The following is a 27,098-nucleotide window of genomic DNA, read 5'->3' on the forward strand; positions in this document are numbered from 1 at the left end:
ACAACTTGGAGGGGGAATAATAATTTCTGTTGGGCAGCAGTTTGTGCAGGCACAGTGTGAGCCTTCTTAAGGCTTCACCCTGCGCAGAAATTGCTCACAACGGTAATGAATGTACCCACCAGTAGAGGTCAGGACATGCTATTAGCATGTGAAATTAGGGTACCCAGTGAAAAACATGGCGTGTATGCATGATAAGCATTCAGCAACACTATTTATATTTTCAGCCAGACTGGACATTTTTACACAAATTATATGATAGCTCTCCCATCTGCGAGTTTATTTCATGAAGCAGTGCAAAGAACAAAGCAATGAGAATATGTAGCTTAACAAACAACTACATTTCAGGATAAGAGTCCCATCAATGGCAGGTGAAAGTTATAAAGTGTAATTTTTTTTTTTTAGTTGATCCCATTTAGTAAAAAAAAAAAAAAAAAAAAAAAAAAAGTATTTTACATAACAAAAATTAAAGGGACTCCGAGCACCTCTCATGGGCATGCCTTTAAGACTCCGACCAGTACTGCAAAGCACTTAAAGATGCTTGTGCTCTCCTCTTTCATTTGATGCCTCAATCGACGTTCTACACCAAATAGTTTTCGTTTGATTTCAATTTAAAAATCGCGGCTGCCATTTTGGCTATGTTATAACTTCCGGGTCACCCCTGTCTTCTCTGTTACAATATAAATTTCTTGAAGAGGCACACCTTACCGTGTATGTTCGGGTGCTCAGCCTAGATGCAAAAAGCCACATCCTTCCAGTAACAAAGATCCAGGTTTGGCTGGCACACCGATGCAAATAGTCAAAGATGTTTTATTCCATCATATGTCTGCACTGTATCTGATGAAGGGGACCCTCCGCTGCCCCGAAACAATAGTCATATTTTTGTGCATACGATGATGGAATAAAACATCTTGGACTATTTGCATCGATGTGCCAGCCGAACGTGGATCTCTGTCTTCTCTGTTAGAGAAGTGCATCACTGAATGAAGCAGGAAGAGGAAGTGACACGCATGGCCAGTGCAAGAGGCTCCTCCAGAGGGGTCATAGCACGACTTTGCTGGAAGTCGTCTGTCTTAAAGGCATGCCCATGAGAGGTGCCCGGAGTCCCTTTAAATATTACAAAATGTTTGTTTCTAGTTTTCTTTTGCTTTATGTTTATTGTTCAAAATCATTTTTTTATGTACTGTATCATGTTCTCCTTTCATATGCACAGGACTTCTTCTTTATGATATACAAAAAAAAAATAATTAATAAAAATGTTTAATTTTTGTAAAGAGTGCCACCTACTGGTTGTGAGTAGATATGAAAAAAAAATGTAAAGCTTTTTTTCCCCCTTTCAAGAGGACGGTTTAATTGGTTTAGCATTTTACCCGCCTGCTTTCCTAGCCGTTCATAAGAAGTTTTGTTTATATTCTGTGTACGAAATTCCTACAGAGGACATAAAGTGAATAACTATTTATTCATTAAATCTGGTAACTTTTTGTGTCGATAAGAGTTTTCTTTACAGTGGTCAAGAAAAATAATGCAACTTTATGTACTTCAATTAGTAAGAGAAAAAAGGAAAAAGTTAACACTATACATTACTTTTAAGTTTTGTAGCTTTCTGCCATCCAGGAAGTACTTACTCAAGTGGCTTTTCATTCGAGGACACTTGTACTTCTTGAACTGGGCCACGGCACTGCTGAGGAGGCTAATGATAATTTCCTAGCCAAGATACAATAGCAATGGTGAGAATATACAGCAGGTTACAGTGGAAGAGGTGGGAAAGTCATGCAATGTAGTATAGTGTAATAAAGTGCACTATTATTCAAAGTGATAAAGTGTATAACATTCTGGGGGTGTGACCCTGATGTACACTGATCAACCACAACATTAAAACCACTGACAGGTGAAGTAAAGAACAGGTATCTTATTACAACAGTATCTTTCAAGGGGTGGGGTATATAAGGCAGCAAGTGAACTGCCAGTTCATTAAAGTGATTTGTTGGAAGCAGGAAAAAATGGAAATTCAAGGATCTGAAAGGTGGTGAAATTGGCCATAACTGGAAGTGTGTACACTGTACAAGGCCAGGTTAATTATGTCTAAGTTGGAAAGATATCAGAACGCACCGTGTAATTTAGCCTTCTGCATATGGGGCTGCATAGCCATAAACCAGTTAGAGTGCCTCTGCTGACCCCGGTTCACTGCTGAAGGCACCTGCAATTGGTTACTGAGCCTTAGAACTGGATGGAACAACGGTAAAAGGTGGCCAAGGTCAGGTGAATCACTTTTTTTGGCTTTTGAATTTCCCAGATCTCAGTCTGATCACGCATCTGCAGAATGGGCTGGGAAAACAAGTATGATCCGTGGAGGTCCCACTTCATAACTTTGCTGCCAGTGCCAGATCCCACAAGACATCTACAGAGGTATTGTGGAGTCCATGCATCACCAGTTCAGAGCAGTATAAGTGACACGAAGGGGATCTACATGATATTCGGCAGGTAGTTTTGATGTTGTAACTGATGTGTATAGACATATAACATATAAGATTAATTAACAGGTGCTTACTGAGTGAATGACTTCCCTTTCTTTAAGCTGAAGGGCAAGAATCCCTGCTTTCTCTTTCTCTGGATCAGAAAGGTCAAAGCCTGCAAAGGATACATAAAAAGGATCCATTATGTGCAGCGTTTTGTAATTAATGCTAGGCAATACTAGACAGTTGGTACACATGGTCATGTGACAGAAAACGGAATTCTGTTATTTTAAAATGTTCAGTACTGATAAAGCTGTAACTGAAAAAAAAAAAAAAGATTTCTGATTTTGACTTGTAGCATCTCACAAACCTGAGTACACCACTCACATTTTTTGTTCTATGTTATACACGGTGCACACTGACTACTTTACACTGTATCAAAGTGTCATATCTTCCGTGTTGTGCCATGAAAAGTTATAATAGCATATTATCAAAAATGTAAGAGGTATACTGAGGTATACTGTGAGATACTGGATATCCAAGTAGGAGCATGTGCTCTTTGCTGCCAGCATTGCAGAGAGGATTCCCCATGTTGCTATTCGGACTTTCGGTGCACTGCCTGTTGCTGGCAACAAGGTACATAGACTGTGGCAATTATTGAATGTGACCTAGGCCTGAAAATGTAATGGCTGCTGAATTTTAAAGTGAACCTGAGGTAAGAGTTATATGGAGACTGCCATATTTATTTCTTTTCAAGCAATACCAGTTGCCCAGCTGTCTTGATGATCCTCTTCCTCTAATACTTTCAGCCATAGACCCTGAACAAGCATGCAGCAGATCAGGCGTTTGAAAATATTGTCAGAACTGACAAGATTAGCTGCATGCTCGTTTCTGGTGTTATTCAGACACTACTGCAGCCAAATAGATCAGCAGGGATGCCAGGTATTGTTTAAAAGGAAACAAATATGGCAGCCTCTAGATCACTCTCAGCTCAGATTCACTTTAAGACTATCTTAACATCTCATATTATATGCCAGTTTCATTATCATAGTGAACAGATGAGAGGAAAATGCCACAGTGCTCAGACTAAAACCTCTTGTACTAGGGAATAATGGAAACATGCACTGGCAGATGTAATATTTTCCATTTGCGCTGCCTGCTAACCATAATTATCCATTCTACAGGGTGTCGCTTGAAAGACCCTGCTGCCTGTCACAAGAGCGAATATAAAAGCAGGCGCTGGCCAGCCGGCCCCCTTGCGCCTCTTAATCTATTCCTGTGTGTGCGTGTCCTCTTTGCTGCCGTATGGGTAACACACTCCTACGGAAGCAAATGCAGGTGACACAGGATTCAATAAGGACACACACAGCAGGGAGAGAGTTAGCGGCACACAGGGACTAGCCAGTGGTGGTTTGCCATTATACTCACTCTCATGACAGGCAGCCGGGCCGGTCTTTTATGCACCACCTTGTACATTTTACCTAATTCCATGTTTCTTTCTATTGCAAGCTATCAATCCATTTCCATTCACTTGTCTTTTCACAAAAGATCAAAATGTAAATTAAATATAAAAAAAAAATAAAATTCAGTAGGTTTCATACAATGTACCGTAATACTGTATAGAAAATGTGCTCACTTAGTATGCCCTGTCTCCATGCCCGCTGCCCGTAGAAATCCAGGGCTCCATTAGGGGTCTCCAGAGGATCTGGACTAGGATAAGCCATAGAAAGCTATAAAAAAAAAGAAAATCACAGAAGGATTTAGAAAACATATTATACCTTAAATAGACAACAGATTTAAAACACAAGATGGTTCACATCATTAACTTACTTCTGAAAATGCTCACAAACTTCAAAAAGAATAAATATACATCATATTGCTTTCAATATATGCTGTGATGTGAAATCCAGCCTTTATCAGTTCTTTTACACTAGAATGAGGCTGACTAAAGTAATATTTATCCAGGTTATTAGATAAATGAGTAATGCTTGCCAAATCAAACCTGTCACACAACCTTCAGAACCCAGAAATACACAGCAATAGATAAAGATTAGGTTCTGATGGGTATGAACAACCCAGTACAGCTAACCATAGCTAAATCAGTATCAGATGGGAAGAGGCCTTCCATTTGCAGCATCCCTTGACCCCATTTGAAGTATTGATGGAGAAAGCCAATAAATTACTGTAAGCCTAAATAGAGGTACCCTTATTCACCACAGAGCTTGGCATTGGTCACTTTACCGGAGGCATAAGGGAGGCTGAAGCACTGTTTAAATTAAAAGAAACCCTATCAGTGCTTTTGCCATGAATTTCTTTAATGGACTAATATTGACATGCTAGCTATAGTTACATAAATATCACATAAATATTTCTTTGCAACTAAGAGGGTTTAGGGGTGTTGGGGAGGCGCCTAAAAATGCGTTGGGAGTGGATATCACACAGAAATAATTAAAAAAAAAAAAAAAGGAAAAAAAAAAAAAAGAGAAGAAGAGGTATTTTACCTCTGGCGATGACTCAAAACAAGAAATTGGAAAAGTATTTTTATTATGCATGGTCTGCATTTTATTGTAAACAAATCATTAAGGTACAGTATATGAAGTGCAGACCATGCATAATAAAAATACTTGTTGAGTAAAATAATCAGACTTCTATATAGTACACCATGAACATCTTGAGATGAACATCCCCTTTTTTCTTGATTATATGTGGTTATATGCAGTCCTTAGATTTTAATATAATTGTTATTAGTTTGAATTTACAAATAGAAAACTCGCATGTGGTAAAAAGTATGCTATATATGGAATGTGAACTTAAAGGGGCGCTATGGCGAAAAATTGTAAAATTTTAAATATGTGCAAACAAACAAATAAGAAGTACCGGTACGTTTTTTCCAGAGTAAAATGAGCCATAAATTACTTTTATCCTATGGTAGTAGTAGTAGAAATCTGACAGAAGCGACAGGTTTTGGACTAGTCCATCTCTTCATAGGGGATTCTGAGCAAGGCTTTTATTCTTTATAAAGATATTCCCTAAAAAGGATTTAAACAATGATGCTGGCCAGCTTCCCTGCTTGCTACACAGTTTTTTGGCAGTTGGACAGAGCAACTGCCATTCACGAAGTGCTTTTGAAAATAAATAAATCCCTGGGAATCCCCTATGAAGACATGGACTAGTCCAAAACCTGTCACTTGTCAGATTTTTGCTACCTACTGTAAGTGACAGCAACATAGAGGAAAAGTAATTTATGGCTCATTTTACTCTGGAAAAAACGTACATCTTATTAGTTTATGTTTACACATTTTACAATTTTTGCCATAGTGCCCCTTTAACAACTGTATACATATATTTGATTGTAGGTGTTTATTGTATTGACCAGAAAAAGAGAGCAAGGACCCGTGAAACGCATTGTAAATGGCCGATTTTTGAATATTAAAAAAAAAAAGATTCCCTTTCCCAATTCTTGTTTTGAGTCTTCGCCAGAGGCAAGATACTGTACCTCTTTTTAATATGTCTGTGTGATATCCACTCCAACATATTTTTTTGTGGGCGCCTCCCCAACACCCAAAATGCCCCTCTTTGTTAATCTGCACTAGTTGTGGTCATCCAAGATTAGGAAATCATACAAGAGGAGAACAAACACCTGAACCCAGGAGGATCCGGTACACCGAGTGGGGACGGTTATATTCCCACAGGCACATACGGTGGTTGCAAGACTGCAACCCACGTTTGTGAGTATTCATTACCAGGGCTGTGGAGTCGGAGTTGGAGTCGGATTAGAAGAGTCGGAGTAATTTTGGGCACCCGGAGTCGTGATTTCATAAACTGAGGAGTCGGAGTCGGATGATTTTTGTACAAAATCCACAGCCCTGTTAAGTATTAGACTAAGGAGTCGGAGTCGAGGAGTCGGAGCCACTTTGAGTACCCGGAGTCGGAGTTGGAGTCGTGGTTTCATAAACTGAGGAGTCGATTTTTGTACCGACTCCACAGCCCTGTTAATTACCCACAATTCTGTCGCACTGACCTAATGATACTGCACCATTGGGCTCCTGGTTTCCTTCATCCTATAGGTTCTGGAATTCCCTACCACTAGATAGAGGAACTGGTAGAATCTGAACCATAACTATTATCTTTGCAACTAAGGTAGTTATGTAAATCCCGTGAATTAAAAAAAAAAAAAGATAAAACCTTTGCCACACATATGCTTACTTTCCTCTACAAGCTACACCACCAAAAAACACAGTAAACAGACCTCTCACAGTGCTTTGGCGCAGAAAAATGCCAATACCAGTCAAAAACAATCCGCAATACATGCTTCAGAAAATAAAAAATGAATTGGTCGCATTACCAAATTCAAGGTTTTTTCACTTGTTTTTACTAGCACCCTAATTTTATTACTATTGTCCCAATAAGTTGGTGGTGAAACCAATGGTCACTTACATCATGGTTACATAGAAGAGCTGACTGATGTTTCCGTTCCTGTGCATAGTATGCTGCCTGCTGGTAATAGAATCCAGGATTTTGGGTTTGAATTGCAGTCAGTCCCAGCTTTATAGCTTCATCAAACAAATCACCAAAAGCTTGAAATCTTTAGAGGGGAAAAATGCACATTTATACATTTCAAAGCATATTATACTGTATATATATTTAAGTATAAGCCAACCTGAGCATAACCCAAGACCCAGCGTCCTGTTTGTTCAACTGTGATCAATGAAATGCTATGTCCTCCATTTTAAAAATGGCGATGACCCTGTAACAGCTCTGTGTCAGCACACTGTTAAACTGTAATATAGCCCAAATTAACCATAAGGAAACATGGACATTACCTTGCACATCAGTTGTCTTTTCAGTTGTGACTAACAGCAACTTGTCAGAACTGTGAGGAATTATTGTTAGAAGCAAATGGTGAGCTTCTGAGAGGAATTCATGGCGAGGTAAGTATGGAATATTAATTTACAGGTACATCATGTGTTTATTTTTAATAATTTTACTCATTGCAGGTTCCCTTTAAGCACCTCAACGCATCACAGCTGTAATTAACATCGTAGGATACAGCAGTGCCGAGGATGCCGCCTGCACCAAAGTGAGCACTACGTGGGACGTTACTGCTGTAGCAGAGACATTCTCAGCAGGACAGTAAAGGTGGCCACACACGATACAATAAAATGATCCGATTTTACGGCAATTAGATGAAAATGATCGGATCTCCCCAAAAAAAAAAAAAAAAAAGTCGAAAGCTTTTTTTTTTTTTTTAATTTGACTGAAATATCCGATCGGATTTCCCGGTTTTTCCCAATTTTTATCTATTTGGAATGCCAGATATTTTTCTTCAATTTTTCTAAAAAGTGTATGGTGTGTGTTAGATTGTCAATTTATTAATATACACACCTAAGCAATTTTCTCAGAGTTTCCAATCATTTTTATCATAATTGGGGAAAAATTGAACATACGTGTGTGGTACATTGGTCATATTTTTTGAAATGTTACAATCAGTCAGAAAAATTGATTGCAATTATTAAATTGAACAGATATTTTAAAAAAATTGTATGGTGTGTGGCCACCTTAAAGAGACACTGAAGCGAAAAAAAATATATGATATAATGAATTGGTTGTGTACTATGAATAATTACTAGAAGATTAGCAGCAAAGAAAATATTCTCATATTTTTATTTTCAGGTATATAGTGTTTTTTCTAACATTGCATCATTCTCTATTATGTGCAGATTACACAACACTCAGCATTCAAAATGAGTCTTTCAGAGCAGTCTGTGAACTAATGACCTCTCCTCTGGCAGAGGAAACGTAAAAAATTAACTAACAGTTGAGATAATAAAAGTCAGAAAACAGCCCTCTCCACGACTTTGAAAGTCATAGAGCTTAATGGCTTTTTTGTATAGAGATAACAACTGGAGTTTCTTAAATCTTCCTGTACTGGAAACAATTAGACTGATGTATCTGATCTTAATGTTTTATTTCTTAGCTGTACTACACATACAAATCATAATATCATACTTTTTTTTCGCTTCAGTGTCTCTTTAAGCAAGATGTGTGTCAGTAGCAACCTGCAAATATTTCTAGATAGTAAAAAGGCTGACCATTGCATTAACATGCAAAAATATATCAATATGAAAGCAATATAATGCTGGCAGCGTAATTCCTGATTTTCTTAAGTAGATCTACATAACTGTGCAGTGCACAGTGTGTGGAAAATAGGTTATGCCCGTACTGTTTAGACATCCAAGCAGCATGCTCAAAGGACAGCTCGGCACTGCCTATCTTCTTCTTGCACAAATCAATGTGCTTCCTGAACTGTGCAATGGCATCTAGAGGAGTGTTGTGTTGGAAACACAGACGGCAGATCTGCAATGGAGACAAAAGAGGTGAAAGAAGACATTTTGTGCAAACTAAAGTTTGTTAGCGACCAAGATGGTTTTCTGCTGTGCAAAGAACAATGTGACAATGTACATAACAATGAGGGCCCTTTTCCATGAATGCATGTATTCACAAGTGTGCACCATTCATGCGATTCTATGTCTCCTCAAATGCAAAACGCAGTGCATGCTACGTTTTCCCTGCATTTGGGTTAAACAAAAAAATAAACCAGAATACTTGCATATTATTTTGGCACTTAGCAACTGCCATTCAGGAAATGCTTTTGAAAACAAAGATGACCCTGAGAATCCCCCATGGAGAGATTGGCCTAGTCCAAAACTTGTCTGTTATGTCAGATTGTAACTGCTTACTTTGTTTCACCGGAGTGGACCTTTAAACACACACTCTGAAATATGACTAATCACATGGAAATTCACGGAAAAACAAGTAGCGCAACATAGAAAAATCAAGCTAGCATTCAGTTGAAAAGGTCCATAGCCTATAAACTGACTGCTCAGCTCAGTGCAACATCCATTCTTATGGAAAGGGTAAAGCAGTGTGCATGGCGCCTCACATGACAGGGAAATACAACAACTGGTTGGGAAAATCCAGCCTTGCAGATGGTTATTTCTGAGGACAGGGTGAGAGCCAGATGATCAGGGCTGTTTCTTGGGCAGTGTGACCGGTACTGCAGGTTGTCAGTACATGGCGCCCATGGAGGAGTCGGCTTTCCGGGCTCTCTTCGACGTGTGTTCTCCTGGTCCCTTCTTCCTCCTGGATGAGTGGCTGGTTAAAGAGTAAGGGTTCGCACATCCACGGGGGCACGATTTTTACGCCCTCGCCCTCGGTGCAATTTAGCCTACAAACTGCCCTGCAGATGATGCTCCTACACACTTCTGTTCATTGCCAAATCTGACCACTGATTGTTCCATCACGTTACAATTATCTAATCTCCATATGTAATTTAAGGTGTATCTTTATATTTTGTGTGATAAATACAATCCTCATCAAATCATCTTGTATAAAATAGTATGTAAACATAATATGTAATGGCATTAAGTTACAAAATGACTTGTATAATGAACTGGGCCGGATTTACAGCTCGGGAGCCTATAGGCACAGAAGTTTTGTCGCCCTAAATTCCACCCCTCCTCACAGGCCAAACCCCCAAGGCACACCACCTTTTCTTAGGAAGTAAAACCACGCAAGGTAATGCAGATATTACCAAAGACGAGTAGATAATACCAACAATATGCAGACATTACCAATGAAATACATTTACCAAATACAGTGGTTTGCAAAAGTATTCGGCCCCCTTGAAGTTTTTCACATTTTGTCATATTACTGCCACAAACATGAATCGATTTTATTGGAATTCCACGTGAAAGACCAATACAAAGTGGTGTACATGTGAGAAGTGGAACGAAAATCATACATCATTCCAAACATTTTTTACAAATCAACAGCTGCAAAGTGGGGTGGAAAACTTCAAGGGGACCGAATACTTTTGCAAACCACTGTATAGGCCAATATCACCAACAAACAAGTGGATAGTATAAATCACAAGGAAATGAAACTAATAACACCAAAATTGTATTGTTTCAAATAACAGGCAGATAGTAATAAGTCGATTTTAGTAGATTCTAGCGATAGGAAGGTGGTTGTAGGCAAAATGGACGGTCAGTGAATTGACACAAATTTGTTTAGAGCACCAGAACTTCTGTGCCTATAGGCTTCTGGGCTGTTAAAGGGCAACTAAAGCAAGAGGGATATGGAGGCTGCCATATTTATTTCCTTTTAAGCAATACCAGTTGCCTGGCTGTCTTGCTGATCCACAGACTATAATACTTTTAGCCATAAACCCTGAACAAGCATGCAGCAGATCAGGAGTTTCTGACATCTGTCAAAGTTTAGCTTCATGCTTGTTTCTGGCATTATTCAGACACTACTGCCTGCTAATAGACCAGCAGGACTGCCAGGCAACTGGTATAGTATAAAAGGAAATAAATATGGCAGCCTCCATATATTTCTCCCTTCAGTTGTCCTTTAATCTGGCCCTATGTAGAGTATAGTACTACTGTATAACTTAATTAGTCACCAACCCCAACTATGCTTTTAGCCCATAAAAAGCTGTCTCACCTTGTAGTTTATGAAGCCAGCCATAGTTTTAATCTCGAGCATGTTTGTTTCATGAGCTCTCAATTCATGCACCAGGTTATATGCTGTACGGTAATTTCTAGACAGAAAGAAACAAAGAGGTAACATGGCAAATTTAAGTGAACCTGAATCAGGATTTGGATATAAAATCAGATACTTGCCTTCGTAGAGGGAAGCCTCTGAGTAGTCCAGAGACTTCCTTCACCGTCCTCAACCACACTGGTCAAGCACTGGCACCCTCTAAGATATACATGTCAAACTCCACCCCATGGACCAAACCTGGCCCGCAGAGCTGTTAAATGAGGCCACGCACAAGTGGTTTTCCCACTTTGCATTATGTTTGGTACACTCTAGACTACCAGGGAAGCTATAATGGAGGTGAAGCCCTAAATCACCAAGAAAGCCATATAGGGGAGGGAAGGGGAAACCTCTAGACACCAGGGAACTGTATGGGGGAGGGAGGGGGACAGTAGACACCTGGATACTGTATATGGGAGGGAGGGGTGCACTAAACACCATGTAACTGCATAGTGGAGGGAGAGAAACCACTAGACACCAGCGAACTGTATGGGGGGGGGGGGGGGGGCACTAGACACCAGGGAACTGTATACAGGAGGGAGGGGGTCACTAAACATCAGGAAACTGTATAGGGGGGAGAGAGAACCACTAAACACCAGGTAACTGCACAGTGGAGGGAGGGAAGACCACAAGACACCAGGGAACTGTATAGAGGAGGGAGAACACATTAGACACCAGGGAACTTTATAAGGGAGGGATGTAGCAACTAGACCTTGAGATTAGCCCGTGGCTTGGTCCCAGTGTTCAGTCTTGTCCCACTTTGTATTTGAGTTTGACACCCTTTATCTGTAAGAGCCCACACCTGCACAGTAGCACAAAGCCACTTGTGCACACCCCTCCAGACATGAGCAGCTTTGGCCTAATGCACAGGGGTGGACAGTACCCATACCCATGCATGTGCAGTACTGCCGCACTCATACACAGAAAGCATGGCCGCCAATAAGAAGAGTGCAGGTAGTAAAGGCAGGGTCAAGGACACTAAAGGAAGCCCTTGGATCATATAGAGGATTCCCATGATTTAACACCCTTGGCATTCTGATTCTTTCCGGATTTTAGGGCCTAAAAGCGGTGCAATTTTTTTGCACCCTTTCGGACCTTAAAACCTGGAAAAAATCATGCTGCCAGGGAGATCTGCAGCAGTTTTTGAATCACTCACCTCCCTGGCTGCAGCGCTGCAGTTAAGCCTCCATCCTTCGGGTGGCGCTGCAACTCTAAAGTGAGATTGCCGGCTGTTGTCATGACGACAGCCGGCGATCTCACCAGCAGGAAGCAGAGCCCCGGAGGAGAAGAAGAAAGCCAGCCGACATCGGGATAGCCAGGAGGCATGTAGAAATGCTCCCACTGCGCGCATTCCTCTGCATACAGCCTCCGGTGGCTACCCCAAGCAGAGGTCGGGATTACCGTGCTTAGCTGCGGTTTTCCGCCCCGGCCTTAGCTCGGGATAACCGCCAAGGAGGTTAAACCGTACCCGAAATATTAGAAAAAAAAGTTAGATACTTAACTCAAAAAGGGGGAAGCCACTGGATGGTCCAAAGGCTTCCCCTATCTTCTTACACCCCCCTCCTGCACTGTGAACCCTCGAAACAATCTTTGTCATTTAAAGGGATCCTTAAGCCTGTAATAAGAAATCAGTTATACTCACCTGGGGTTTCTACCAGCCCCCTGCAGCTGATTCTCCTGTCCCACGCTGCCAGCTGGTCTCGTTTTTAGCTGACAGGCTTACTGTGCCTACACAGGCCTGGCCACGCGTCTCCTTCTACGGGTCGGCGCAGGGCGCTATTGCGGACAGGAACACGAAGAAGACTACACGTGGCCAGGTCTGTCACCAAAAACGAAACTAGCTGGCGGTGTGGGACAGGAGGATCCGCACGTGACTGCGAGGGCACGGGGCGGCTGCAGGGGGCTGGTAGAAGCCCCAGGTGAGTAAAACTGATTTTTTTATGACAGGCTTAAGTGCCACTTTAAGTCAAAGATTGCTCCCGTCCAAGACCCCACGTGTATGAGCGTGGTCGCATTGCATCGGTGTAGTAGCACAAAACCGCTCATTCATGGCTTTTTCCTCCACGCACAAACAATTCCGTACTATGGTGCAGGCGCGAACCCGGCCATGCAGCCACGCTTATACACAACGGGGATAATGGCCGCAAAGATGAAGAGGGTCTCGGCTGGCAGCAGAATGGTTGTGGAGGATCGGGGAAGCCACTGAAGCATCCAGAGGCTTCTAACTACTGACATTAGTATGTTACTTTATAAATTACAGCTTTACTTAAATTAAAGTGTACCTGAGATGAAAGGATGGAAAAGATTTATACATACCTGGGGCTTCCTTCAGCCCCTCCACGCAGATCGCTCCCTTGCCGCCATCCTCCACCTCCTGGATGGTTCGGTAGATGCCCAGTTATCTTTAACCAGTTGGCACAGGTGCAGTCCGGGCCGCTCGTTCCCCCATTGCACTCCTGTGGCTGAGAGCATTCTGCACCTGCACAGGTACAAAACACTCTCGGTGACAGGAGCACAGTAGGGCGTGCAGTCGGGCAACGCATGCGCAGTATGCCTGACTGGCTGAAGATAACTGGGCATCTACCGGACCATGCAGGAGGCAGAGGACGGTGGTGAGGGAGTGATCTGCATGGATGGGGCTGGAGGAAGCCCCAGGTATGTTTAAAACTTTTTCATCCTTTCGTCTCAGGTTTACCGGTACTTTAATTAACTATTTATTTATTTTTAAACTCACAGTTTTGCTTTATGCTTGGCTAACATAACTGTATGTACAAATCAATGCATAAGTAATACTCATTTACATTACCTAACTCAGGGGTGCTCATTAGGCAGATCGTGATCTACCGGTAGATTGCAAAGGACTTCTGGGTAAATCCCACACCACCTGCCTGGAGTGATGTAGGTGTCGTACTTTGTCTTTTTGACTTGCATGAGCTTAGTACGATGTGCTGTCTCGAAGTTTTGCCCAGCAGTGTACAGGATTATGATGGTGCAAGGAGAGGAGACATACATTTAGGAGCATTATGTGCCAATGTTGCAAGATGGGGAGATATACATTTAAAAGCATTATGTGCTACTGCTGATTACTTTTTTTTTTTTTTTTGTTGGACATTATTTTGTTGGACACTGAGCATGATATTGTGACTGTTTGATCAAGCACTGTTCTATTTTGCATACTGAGGAGACTCTATGATATATATCTAATGGACTGGTGGATTGTCCACCATTTTGATTTTATATGCATAGTCCATATTCAGCGATTTACCTGCTGCTGTTAGAATTTGCCTAGTTCAGTCCTGGATTTAGTTGTGGCAGTTCTACAACGAAGAGCAGTCAAGAATACTGCTGACAACAGGTTACAGCAATGCACATGATTAGGTTAAACTGCAGCAATCCTTCTACTAGAGGTGACAGCACATTAGAAAGGCAAAATAAGATTTTTATTCTCAGATACATCTCTAATAGTTTCCATAGTTCAATTATTACAGTGAATACTTGCACAGAAAAGATGGAAAGCTTCAGTGGGAATATTGTGCTATGCAAAAGGTATTTCAAAGGGTAGACAGGATGCCTGAATAATTTGTAGTAAATCAATATGACAAACGGAACTGATTTAGCAGCTGTAAACTTACACCTTGAAAACACCACCTACAGATCAAACTTCAAACAAGTGCCTTCCCAATGCTCTATAATTAAAAGCTCACTTGCTTTAGGTGCTGGATAAAGACAACCTGTCACAGACATAATGTCAGTAATTTAATAGTACTCTGCACTACAGCAACTTTTGAAGTGACTTTACTAAAAACAGTTAAGAGATATTTGGCGGTTTTCAGAATCAGAATCAGAATCAGAATCAGCTTTATTCGCCAAGTGCAACAAGTGCTGCACCCGGAATTATTTGTGGACACATGGCAGACATGGATGGTAGTGCGTGTTGACAGCATCAGTAGTAGCTACATAGGAATGCAACAATATAACAGCGACAATATAGGAATACAAAGTAGTAATACAAAAGTTAACAACGACAATAGAACAGCATTGATAATAACAATAACAAAAACATAACAAAAACATAGTGTGGATGAACAGCCCCATTGTGTAAGAGTAGTGTGATACGATTGTAACACGTGGAACAGTGGAACCGTATGGACCACAGGCATGCACTCTTACTCTCATTCGTTGAGTAGGAGAACTGCCTGGGGGAAAAAGGTGTTCCTGTGCCTGGTGGTTTTGGTGGGGATGGTTCTGTAGCGGCGGCCTGAGGGCAGGGGGTCGAAGAAGCGACTGCCAGGGTGGGATTTGTCGTCAGTAATCCTGTTGGCCCTGGACCTCATTCTGGATGTGTGGAGGAGGTCAAGGGGAGGCAGAGGTGACCCGATGATCTTCTCAGCAGTGCTGATTACCCTCTGAAGTTTGTGCTTGTCTTTTGTGTTTGCCCCCGAGTACCAGACAATGATGGAGGAGCAGAGGACAGACAGACTCCATTTTTTGTCTCCATTTCTACAGGGACAGACAGTACACTTATTTTGAGGAGCACTGAGGTGGCCATGTTTGCGCTTGGCAAAATCTAACAAAAACAGGCTCACATTTGTACACAACATCATCATTGGCAGATAAGAATGCCAGTTCTTACCTTCGTTGTATATGTGTTTGTGCAGGATATTTCTGTACACTCCTAATTCAATTCACTTTTTTAACACAGGATATTTTTCTTTTTAAGCTACCAGCAAGCAAAATAATACTCAAAATACACTATGTTGCCAAAAGAATAGGGACACCTGTCCTTACACAGGCATGAATTTTAACATCCCATTCTTCATCCACAGGCTTTAATATGCCACAACCTATGCAGCTGCAACTGGGAAGGCTTTCCACAAGGGTTTAGGAGTGTGTTTATGGGAATTTCTGACCATTCTTCCAGAAAGGCATTTGTGAGGTCAGACACTGATGTTGGAAGACCTTGCTCACATTCTCTGCTCTGAGTTATCACAAAGGTGCTCTAGCAGGTTGAGGTTAGGGCTCTGTGCAAGCAAATTAAGTTCTTCTACAGCAAGCTGGCTCATCCATTTCTTTATGGACCTTGCTTTGTGCAGTCACCTTTGAACAGGAAGGGGCCATAAAGGGCCATCCCCAACTGTTCCCACCACATTGGGAGCATGGAATTTTCCAAAATGTCTTGCTATCCTGAAGCATTTGGAGCTGAGTTGGCTGAGCTGCTGTTTCCAGCTGCTTCCATTTTGCTATGAAACCACTTACTTTGGACCATGAAATATTTAGTAGCAAGGAAATTCCGCAAATGTTCTTTATTGCACAGGTGGCATCACAGTACCACGCTGGGATTCACTAAGCTCTTGAGACCAACCCATTCTTTCACACCTGTATGTAGAAGTAGTCTGCATGCCTAGTTACTTGATTTTATACACCTGTGGTCATGGAAGTGATTGGAATACACAAATTCAAGGATTTGGAGGGATATCACCATACGTCTGACAATATAGTGTAAATGGGTATATGCCCACCATGTTATTTGGATTCTGCACCATTGCATGGGTCTTTGCATGATCAGATGAGGTAGATGAGTAAGTGGCATTGGTTGGCTTCTGTGATCTTTATTGGTTTATTCACTGGAATGTTAAGTTCCATAAAACGATGCTACAGGCAGATTTTTGCCAACACGCTGTTGGCATGCTGTCCCTGTGACCAATGTACCTGCATAAGCAATAAAAATGTCATTCTTGAATCTAATAAATCTTTGAAATGCAGCTGTACTCACTTCAGTGCATTCTGTGTATCTTGTTTCAGCTCACTGAAGAATGCAATCTTGAATTGATGCCTCACAAACAGCAGCTGTAAGACAAAATGAACACAATAAAAGCCATGGCTAGTCTACTTCTCACTAGCAGAGAATCACCCATACACATTTACCATTACAATAAATGGGGGCCGAGTACAGCAGGGAGCAATGTTGTATTACAACATACAGTCATGTCCGAAATTGTTGGCACCCCACAATTTTTTTTCCCAGAAAATCAAGTATTTCTCATTGAAAAGTATTGCAGTTACACGTTTTGCTATAGACTTTTATTCCCTTTGTGTGTATTGGAACAAAAGAAAAAAGGGATGAAAAAAAATAAAGTAAATTGGACATAATGTCACACAAAAATCCAGAAATGGTCTGGATAAAATTATTGGCACCCTAAACTTAATATTTGGTGACACATACTTTGGAAAAATTAACGGAAATCAGTTGCATTCTAATCATCCAGCTTCTTACACCTCTCACCTGGAATTTTGGACCACTCTTCCTGTGCAAACTGCTCCAGGTCTCTCTCTTAGAGCAATTTTAAGATCTCAATGGGATTTAGATCTGGACACATTGCTGCCCACTTCAGAGCCCTGCAGTGCTTTGTTGCCATCCATTTCTGGGTGCTTTTTAACATATGGGGTCATTGTTCTGCTGGAAGAACAAAGACCTCAGACACAAACCCAGGTTTCGGACATTGGGGTCTACAGTGTGACCCAAAATCCTTTGGTAATCTTCAGATTTCATGATGCCTTGCACACATTCAATGCATCCAGTGCCAAAAGCAGTAAAACAACCCCAAAACATAATTGAACCTCCACCACAACCATAGTTAAATAGATTATCCTATAACAACATTTAGTAGAACAATAAACCTTACATCTCCCTCTCCTTAACTGACAGGGTGGCTGCCGCTTAATGGCTAACAGGTTTATTGTTCTATTAAATGTTGTTATAGGATAATCCATTTAACTATGGTTGTACCATCTAACTAGATGCCCATTAATGATGTAATGTTGGCCCTCACCCAGCTTTCTACAGCAATTAGTTTTTAGATTGCACTGTCACTTTAAAACACATTATTGCTTTTGCACTGTTAGAGGTTTGATGCCGTGCAGCATGTAAAATATCGCCTGGTTACTTTCTGCCGGTTTTGTGCTGCGTGTTTATGCATGGGCACAATTAAAAAATTATGTGTCTGTGCGAGCGCCGCACTGACGGCAGAATTAGTAGAAGGGATGTATGCAGAAATGCATTCCCTATGCTGCTTGTTTTCAGCAGCTGCCTAGGCGACGGAGGCGGGCCCTGAATTTTTCCACCTCCATATATGTTGTGCGGCATCTGCATCTCCAAGGCAACTTGTTTTTGTTTTAAGGAAGAGACGTTTCCGGAACGGGTGGGGCTTGTCTCCGTTATAGACCGGAATACTCGCTTCCCTTTGCACAGTGGTACGCGTGACCAAGTGTCATTTAGACGCGAAACGGTCATCGCTCCATCACTTACAGCCTAACACCCACCGCCAGCACCAGCCACCCAGCATTCACCGGACATGCAAGAGGTGCCTAGCATCACTCATGCAATTTTTGTGGAATGTATATGAAAGTGCTTTTTAAGCCTGTACACTGAGGCACTTTATCATTTACTATTAAATTTGCACAAAGAGAGAAGGTGCACGCAACTTGCCTTTTTTTCTTGTGGACTGAATGCTGTTGTGAATGTCCTCTGTGACAGCAGTGCACACGTCTTGAGGACATTTTGGCAGATACAGGCTGGAAGTTGCAGGGAGATGGAATGATATTCGCCTTGGTGGTGCTTTTTGCTCACTTTCAAATCTGTTGGGTTGTGCCATACACTTGAATTTTCTTTTTCTTGAAGTAAAGAATCTACTGCAATGTCCTCCTTTCTGGACTTCCCAAGATCAGACTACGACCCCTGCAATCTGTTATGAATGCAGCTGCCAGGCTCAAACACTACTCCCTTCTCTTCAGCTGCTTCACTTTTTAAGTCTCTTCACTGGCTCCCTGTTCCCCTTGGAATTAAATTTTAAACTGCTCTGTCTGGGATACAAATCTATTCTCCATACCTCCTCTTCATACATCTCCAAACTCATCCAAAGATACTGCCCAACTAACACTGTCCGCTCCTCCAACACTCTACGGATGTCCACCCCTCGCATTACTTGCTCAGGACTTCTCTAGAGCAACCCCTATTCTACGGAACTCCCCCCTCCCCCTTAACTTATTCATGCAGGTCTGAAATACCCATCTGTTTATCACAGCCTACCTCTTTATAGATCCAATCTCCCTTTGAATTGCCACTGCCCCATGTGTTCCACTACTCCATCTCTTCGATTGTAAACCTATTTGGAAGGGTCCTCTTCCCCGAACACTGCAAGTGCAGCGCTGGAGATTTGGGTGCAGCCGGCGCTACCATAGACCATAATAGGAATTACAGTTATAGCGGCGCACAGTCAGTAACTTTGGCGCCGTCAAAAGATGGAGCTTAAGTTACTTTTAAAACACTGTAATTCACCTTCCAGCATTAGCTGGAAGCCGAGTCACATCATTCCCCACCATCCACATGGACCTGGAGGGGGAATAGGAATTAAAGGGAACCTTAACTAAACAGGGGGGGAAAGAGTTTCACTTACCTGGGGCTATTACCAGCCCCCTGCAGCAGTCCTGTGCCCTCGGCGACGCTCTGGAATCCTCCGGTCCCCCGCTGTCACTTAGTTTCATTTTTGACGACTCACCAGTCGGCCGGCCGCCCGCCATGCGTATTATTGGACGCATTCCCTACTGCAATTAGCGCTTTTGCGGACCGCAACGCGTACAAAAATACGCACTGCTACATATCTATGCGTGCGGAATGCGGCAATGCGTATTTTTGTACGCGTTGCGGTCTGCAACAGCGCTAATTGCAGTAGGGAATGCGTCCAATAATACGCATGGTGGCCGGCCGACTGGCGAGTCGTCAAAAACGAAACTAAGTGACAGCGGGGGACCGGAGGATTCCAGAGCGGCTCCGAGGGCACAGGACTGCTGCAGGGGGATGGTAATAGCCCCAGGTAAGTGAAACTCTTTACCTCCCATTCAGTTAAGGTTCCCTTTAACGCCGCCAGGAACTTGTGCAGCAGCAGGATACGCCATATATCGGCTGTATCCTGCGCCCAAGTCTCCCGGCGGCAAATTCTCTCGGACGCCCTCTTCCCCGCCACCAAATGGACTCAGTGACTCATCTTCTAGATTTATCCCTACCTTGCAATCTGTGCACTATTGTTTGTCGTTTAATTATTTTGTGCACCATTGTTTTAGGCTGTAATGTCTTCGTGTTATGTTCAATGTTGTAATGCCTCCCCTATCTATTGTACAGCACTGTGTGATATGCTAGTTTAATAATGATAATATTTGAAACCGATAGAACTGCAGACTGCGGACACGTATTATGCTTACCCTTTATTGATTCAGTGCCAGCATAACTAAACTGATGAGACTCTGCTGTTACTTGGATGCTTACTGGGAGCAATATCATTTATTATAGTTTATTAACCTTGTGAGAAACAATGCATGACAAGTAAAACATACAGTATTATACATGCTCAAACTTTTAAAACGGTGGTTTTAATGTTCTGGCAAATATAAAAACATCATTATACCTGATGTGTAGTTTTATTTAGGAATTCCTTATGGGATTTTACCCTTCGGATTTCAGTGTAATAGTAGGTCTGTGCGTGTTCATAAAATGCATTTTCTAACCTAAAAGGAAAAGAATAATAAAAGATTCAAGAGGATTGTTTGTTATTGTGCAGAGCACATGCCATATTTGGCAGATACCAGAATAATACCGTATAATATATTTAAATGAAAATGCAAAGTGCTAAGGCTTAGAAGAAAACCCTTCAGAGATAAATATGGGAGCTGGCATTCCTCACCTGATATCACCATGCTGATACTCGGGTTACAATAAATGCTTATCAAGTCATCCAGAACAAGATGTGAATCAAGAGTTGCTTTTTTAGTGTCAGCATGCTTCATCCAGCTCTGTGACTCCAGGTACTATAGCTGGAGGATTACCATGACTGACTGGCTACTGGCATTTCCATAATGGAGCTCAGCAATGGTGACCCCAAATGTATTTTTTAAATAAAAGTTAAATGCTCTCTTACAGGAGTAATCACTCTAACTGTTTTAAGCCTGGTACACACTTTCAATTAGGATTGGCCAATCACTAACCAATTTTACCACCTCCATGTAGTATGACGGTCAGCATATATTGGCCTCAATTCACTAAGCTTATCTCCTGTCTTTAAATAACGTTTCTAGAGTTATCACCATGGTGATAAGGCATGTAGTATTCAGGAAACATTTTACCTCAGACAAACCTAAAGTGAACTCTTCTGTCTTTACGTTAAGGTAAGATCTCTAAAGTTAACTCTTCAATCCTCAAAATAACTCCAGAATTCTAAAGTTAAAAAGACAGGCTGTTAATTAACTGCGTGTGAAAATAACTACAGAGAAGGTGACTTAAGGACTAAAGAGATAAGATAAGATAACTCTCTCACTGTGAAAACTTGTCTCTACACCTTAATAATGCAAGATCGATGTGTGGAGGTAAGTTTTCTCTTGCCTTATTATCTCCAGCATGATCTTCTTGAATTGAGGCCATTGAATACTATGAGAAATACTATGAGAAGATTGTGTAGGTAAACCCTCATACTACATGAAGTGGTAGAATTGGTCAGTGATTGGCCAATCATAATTGAAAGTGTGTACCAGGCTTTAGAGTGGTTACCTGAACTTCTTCAGCTTTATTGTCACAAGGCTATAGAAGCCAAAGCAATCCAGCAAACCTGGTACCAACTAGTCTGCTATTAGAGGGTGGAAGATTGCAACACTCCTATAACCTGTACAAAAAAAGGCCTGCTGAGATAAGTTAACCACTTAAAGAGGAACTCCAGCCTAAAGAAACATACTGTCATTAAGTTACATTAGTTATGTAAATTAAAATAGATAAGTAATATAATTTCTTACCCACCCTGTTTTAAAAGAACAGGCAAATGATTGATTTCATGATGGCAGCCATCTTTTTGGTTGAAAGGAGGTGACAGGGAGCATGAGACACAGTTCTAACTGTCCTGTGTCCTGAGCACCTCTCCCAGTTGCTAGGCAACGTGAATAACAACATTGGAAATCCCATCATGCTCTGCACAGCATCAGGGAAAAAAAGCCCGGGCTTTTTTTCTTTGATGGGTGGATCTTAGATAAAAATGCAGCTAAAAATGATGCTTTGGTAAGAAAAACAAAGTTCTGATGCTGTGAAACTGTTAAAGAATCACCAAGCCTTTTCAGTTCTGCTGAGTAGATTTTTAGTCCGGAGGTTCACTTTAAGGACTGCAGTCTTAAAGCCATGGGCGCAGGGTCCGTGGTCGCAGGGGTCGCCGTCGCGACCGGGCCCGCCAACTAAAGAGGGGGGGCAGGGGCCTGCCTGGCTCTGGCAGTGGCGGTTTTGTACGAGATGGCGGCCGCCATGTTGTGGGCGGTGCTCGCCGCTCGTAACACTCAGCCGTCAGCCAGCACTTTGCTGAGGCTCTGTCCCATCCCCAATCAGGAGCACCTGGCAGGGGGCGTGCCTGCGATTGAATTGCAAAGGCAGGGGGCTGGAGAGAGCACGTGGTGGAGAAGCCCGCTGAACTATTTGCCTGCCCAGCGCCCGCTGACCCCGATGGCAACTCAGCCTGCCGTGCAGCACCAGGCTCAGGAGGACCAGGTTCCACCAGCCTACTAGTACAGCCAGCTGCCTCCTCCACAGTCCAGTGTCCTCCCTCAGCCTGGCCCTGGCTCCCTGCCACACCACCTAAGGTGCCAGCCTGGCCAGAACTAGCCACACATGCCAGCAGCAGCAAGTAAGTGTGTGTGCCAGCAGTAGTAGATGTGTACACAGCAAAGAAAAACACTGCGCTGTCTACACAAACTGATGGGCTGGAAGTGATTGATGGGAGCTGCTCCAATAACTGGGTGGCTCCAGTAAATCTGTGTAAAAAAGGCAAGAAGAAAGGAGCGCACCGCTGGTGCAATAAACTTTTTACTTTAAAAATGTGGCGTCCACATCGGCTCCCGCAGCTCTGGCCAAGCGCGGCTGACAGGAGAGGACTGCTGGCAGGCCTGACAGGCGCTCTGATCTTATCATAAACTGTGAGTGTATTTTTATGCGGCTCAGTAGTAGATGTGTGTGCGTGTATATATGTGTGTGTGTGTGTGTGTCAGCAGCATCAGCAGTGTGTGTGTGTGTGTGTGTGTGTGTGTGTGTGTGGAGTAGCAGCAGCAGTGTGTGTCAGTGTGTGTGTGTGTCAGCAGCAGCAGTGTGTGTCAGTGTGTGTGTGTGTGTCAGCAGCAGTGTGTGTGTGTGTGTGTCAGAAGCAATGTGTGTGTGTGTGTGTGTGTGTGTCAGAAGCAGTGTGTGTGTGTGTGTGTGTGTGTGTGTGTGTGTGTGTGTGTGTGTGTGTGTGTGTGTGTGTGTCAGAAGCAGTGTGTGTGTGTGTGTGTGTGTGTGTGTGTGTGTGTGTGTGTGTGTGTGTGTGTGTGTGTGTGTGTGTGTGTGTGTGTGTGTGTAGCAGCAGCAGTGTGTGTGTGTGTAGCAGCAGCAGCAGTGTGTGTGTGTGTCAGCAGCAGTGTGTGTGTGTGTGTCAGCAGCAGCAGTGTGTGTGTGTGTGTCAGCAGCAGCAGTGTGTGTGTGTGTGTCAGCAGCAGCAGCGTGTGTGTGTGTGTCGCAGCAGCAGCGTGTGTGTGTGTGTGTGTGTGTGTGTGTGTGTGTGTGTGTGTGTAGTAGCAGAGTAGCAGGTCTGATCTGATGGTTATGATGGGTAGCAGTGACAGGTGATGACAGGGGGTGATTGATAGGTGATCAGTGGGTGATTAAAGGGGAGAACAGATGTAAATAATGCACTGGGGAGGTGATCAGGGGGGTCTGAGGGTGTGGGCGGGTGTTTGTGTGCCCGAAAGGGGCAGATTAGGGTCTGATCAGATGGGTAGCAGTGACAGGTGGTGACAGGGGGTGACGGGGTGATTGATAGGTGATCAGGGTGTGATTCGAGGGGAGAATAGATGCAAGAAATGCACTGGCGAGGTGATCGGGAAGAGGGGGGGGGGTGTCTGAGGGTGATCTGAGGGTGTGCGTAAGTGGGTGCCTGCAAGGGGCAAATTAGGGTCTGATCTGATGGGTAGCAGTGACAGGTGGTGATTGATGGGTGATTGACAGCTGATCAGTGGGTGATAACAGGGGAGAATAGATGTATACAGTACACGGGGGGGGGTTCTGGGGAGGATCTGAGGGTGTGGGGGGTAGAAGGGTGATGAGGAGCCCCCAGGGGGCAGTTTAGGACCTTATCTATAAGATAGCGTTGACAGATCGTGATTGATTGATGGGTGATTAGGGGGGGGGGGTGATTGGGTGCAAACAGGGGTCTGAGGGGGTGATCGGGGGGGGGGGGGGGGGGTCTGAGGGGTGCTGTGGGCGATCAGGGGGCAGGATCAGTGTGCTGTTGTGCTTACTGGGGGGGGGGCTGCCTCCTGCCCTGGTGGTCCCTCAATCACTGGGACAACCAGGGCAGAAGGCAGCCTGTATAATACACTTTGTATACGTTACAAAGTGTATTATACACTTTGTATGCGGCGATCGCAGGGTTAACAACCCGCCGGCGCTTCTAAATAGCAGGCGGGTTGACATCGCGGGTGGGCGGAGCCTAATGCCGCCGGATGCGCGCGCATTACTGCGCGTGATCCCCGGCTAATTAGTCCCCCAGGGGCCGCCGCCGATTGGCATTACGCGGTCCTGGGGATGCCACTTTGCCACAGCCTATTGGTAGTGGGCAGTCGGCAAGTGGACAACAGACATATGATTGCAGCCACCTCTTACTGAGTGTTTGTTGGCTGCTGCTATGGTCAGAATTGAAGCTGCACAGCTTGAATAAAGGTTTGATGCCTGAAACAGCTACATTTACAAATAAATAAAGGTGTGGCACTGGATGTCCATAATGGAGGATGTGAGGTTTATGGGAACCTTGAGGGGGCCAATTTAGATTAATCCCCCCGCCCCTTCCCCAGGGTTTGTGTGTGTAGACGAGATGGGTGAAGGTACTGAGGGTCTCAAGGGTATTAAGGAGGCTAAGGGGTGATATGTAGATAACTATACAGTATGCCTGAAGTAAAAGTGGCCATAAACTAGTAGATCAGATCAATCTTTTACCAGTTTTACCACCATTCTGTACCACTCAATGTTACACAAGATTTTATCAGACATTTTGTCTATTATAGCACGATGCAGTACAAGGCACTGCTAACATTGCTTGCTTACGGCTATCGCTTGCTGCCCCTAATCCCTCCCACCATGGCAAAGAATGGGAGATACTGATCAATAATTTGATTGTAGTAATTAAAATAAGTGCCATAATTTTAAAAGATTTTTGAAAAGATTTGATGTTTATATAGAATCTAACATCTATTCTATTTGAAAGATGTTGTAGAGAAAGCCTGCTTTTATTTCCACTCTGGTTATACCTTAAAGCAAACCTAAAGTGAAAAAAACCTCAAAACTTTATATAATTATTTGTACAGTAGTTTGCAAAAGTATTCGACCCCCTTGAAGTTTTCCACATTTTGTCATATTACTGCCACAAACAAGAATCAAATTTTATTGGAATTCCATTTCAAAGACCAATACAAAGTGGTGTACACGTGAGAAGTGGAAAGAAAATCTTACTTGATTCCAAACATTTTTTGCAAATAAATAACTGCAAAGTGGGGTGTGCATAATTATTCAGCCCCCTTTGGTCTGAGTGCAGTCAGTTGCCCATAGACATTGCCCGATGAGTGCTAATGACTAAATAGAGTGCACCTGTGTGTAATCTAATGTCAGTACAAATACAGCTGCTCTGTGACGGCCTCAGTGGTTGTCTAAGAGAATATTGGGAGCAACAACACCATGAAGTCCAGAGAACACATCAGACAGGTCAGGGATAAAATATTGAGAAATTTAAAGCAGGCTTAGGCTACAAAAAGATTTCCAAAGCCTTGGACATCCCACAGAGCACTGTTCAAGCGATCATTCAGAAATCAAAGGATTATGGCTCAACAGTAAACCTACCAAGACAAGGCCGTCCACCTAAACTCACAGGCCGAACAAGGAGAGCGCTGATCAGAAATGTAGTCAAGAGGCCCATGGTGACTCTGGACGAGCTGCAGAGATCTACAGCTCAGGTGGGGAAATCTGTCCATAGGACAACTATTAGGCATGCACTGCACAAAGTTTGCCTTTATGGAAGAGTGGCAAGAAGAAAGCCATTGTTAACAGAAAAGCATAAGAATTCCCTTTTGCAGTTTGCCACAAGCCATGTAGGGGACACAGCAAACATGTGGAAGAAGGTGCTCTGGTCAGATGAGACCAAAATGGAACTTTTTGGCCAAAATGCAAAACACTATGTGTAGCGGAAAACTAACACTGCACATCACTCTGAACACACCATCCCCACTGTCAAATATAATGGTGGCAGCATCATGCTCTGGGGTTGCTTCTCTTCAGCAGGGACAGGGAAGCTGGTCAGAGTTGATGGGAAGAGTGATGGAGCCAAATACAGGGCAATCTTGGAAGAAAACCTCTTGGAGTCTGCAAAAGACTTGAGACTGGGGCGGAGGTTCACCTTCCAGCAGGACAACGACCCTAAACATAAGGCCAGGGCAACAATGGAATAGTTTAAAACAAAACATATCCATGTTTTAGAATGGCCCAGTCAATGTCCAGATCTAAATCCAATCGAGAATCTGTGTCAAGATCTGAAAACTACTGTTCACAAACGCTGTCCGTATCATCTGACTGAGTTGAAGCTGTTTTGCAAAGAGGAATGGGCAAGGATTTCAGTCTCTAGATGTGCAAAGCTGTTAGAGACATACCCTAAAAGACTGGCAGCTGTACTTGCAGCAAAAGGTGGTTCTACAAAGTATTGACTCAGGGGGCTGAATAATTATGCACACTCCACTTTGCAGTTTTTTTTTTTTTTAAATGTTTGGCATCATGTATGATTTTCGTTTCACTTCTCACATGTACACCACTTTGTATTGGTCTTTCACGTGGAATTCCAATAAAATTGATGCATGTTTGCAGGGGCGTATCTAGGTAATACAGCACCTATGGCAAACAATGAAATTGCACCCCCCCAGTCAGAGCCCCCTTCCCCTCTAAAAACAGCATAA

The 27,098-nt window shown here is 43.0% G+C and overlaps 1 protein-coding gene across 2 annotated transcripts in view; it reads right to left on the reverse strand.

The window, feature by feature from the left end:
• Positions 1–27,098, reverse strand: part of TRAPPC11 (trafficking protein particle complex subunit 11) — a 91,777-nt gene that overhangs the window by 38,518 nt on the left and 26,161 nt on the right. For both annotated transcript variants that reach the window (XM_068278731.1, XM_068278732.1), the window contains 8 exons: positions 20,513–20,612; positions 16,828–16,901; positions 10,959–11,055; positions 8,674–8,807; positions 6,888–7,035; positions 4,087–4,180; positions 2,546–2,625; positions 1,623–1,701 (listed from right to left, as the gene is read on the reverse strand). In XM_068278731.1, coding sequence (XP_068134832.1) covers positions 1,623–1,701; positions 2,546–2,625; positions 4,087–4,180; positions 6,888–7,035; positions 8,674–8,807; positions 10,959–11,055; positions 16,828–16,901; positions 20,513–20,612 — 806 coding nt within the window. The remainder of the gene's footprint in view (positions 1–1,622; positions 1,702–2,545; positions 2,626–4,086; positions 4,181–6,887; positions 7,036–8,673; positions 8,808–10,958; positions 11,056–16,827; positions 16,902–20,512; positions 20,613–27,098) is intronic.

The sequence above is a fragment of the Hyperolius riggenbachi genome, chromosome 1 (assembly GCF_040937935.1).
Source record: "Hyperolius riggenbachi isolate aHypRig1 chromosome 1, aHypRig1.pri, whole genome shotgun sequence".
In the NCBI taxonomy this organism is placed as follows: Eukaryota; Metazoa; Chordata; class Amphibia; order Anura; family Hyperoliidae; genus Hyperolius; species Hyperolius riggenbachi.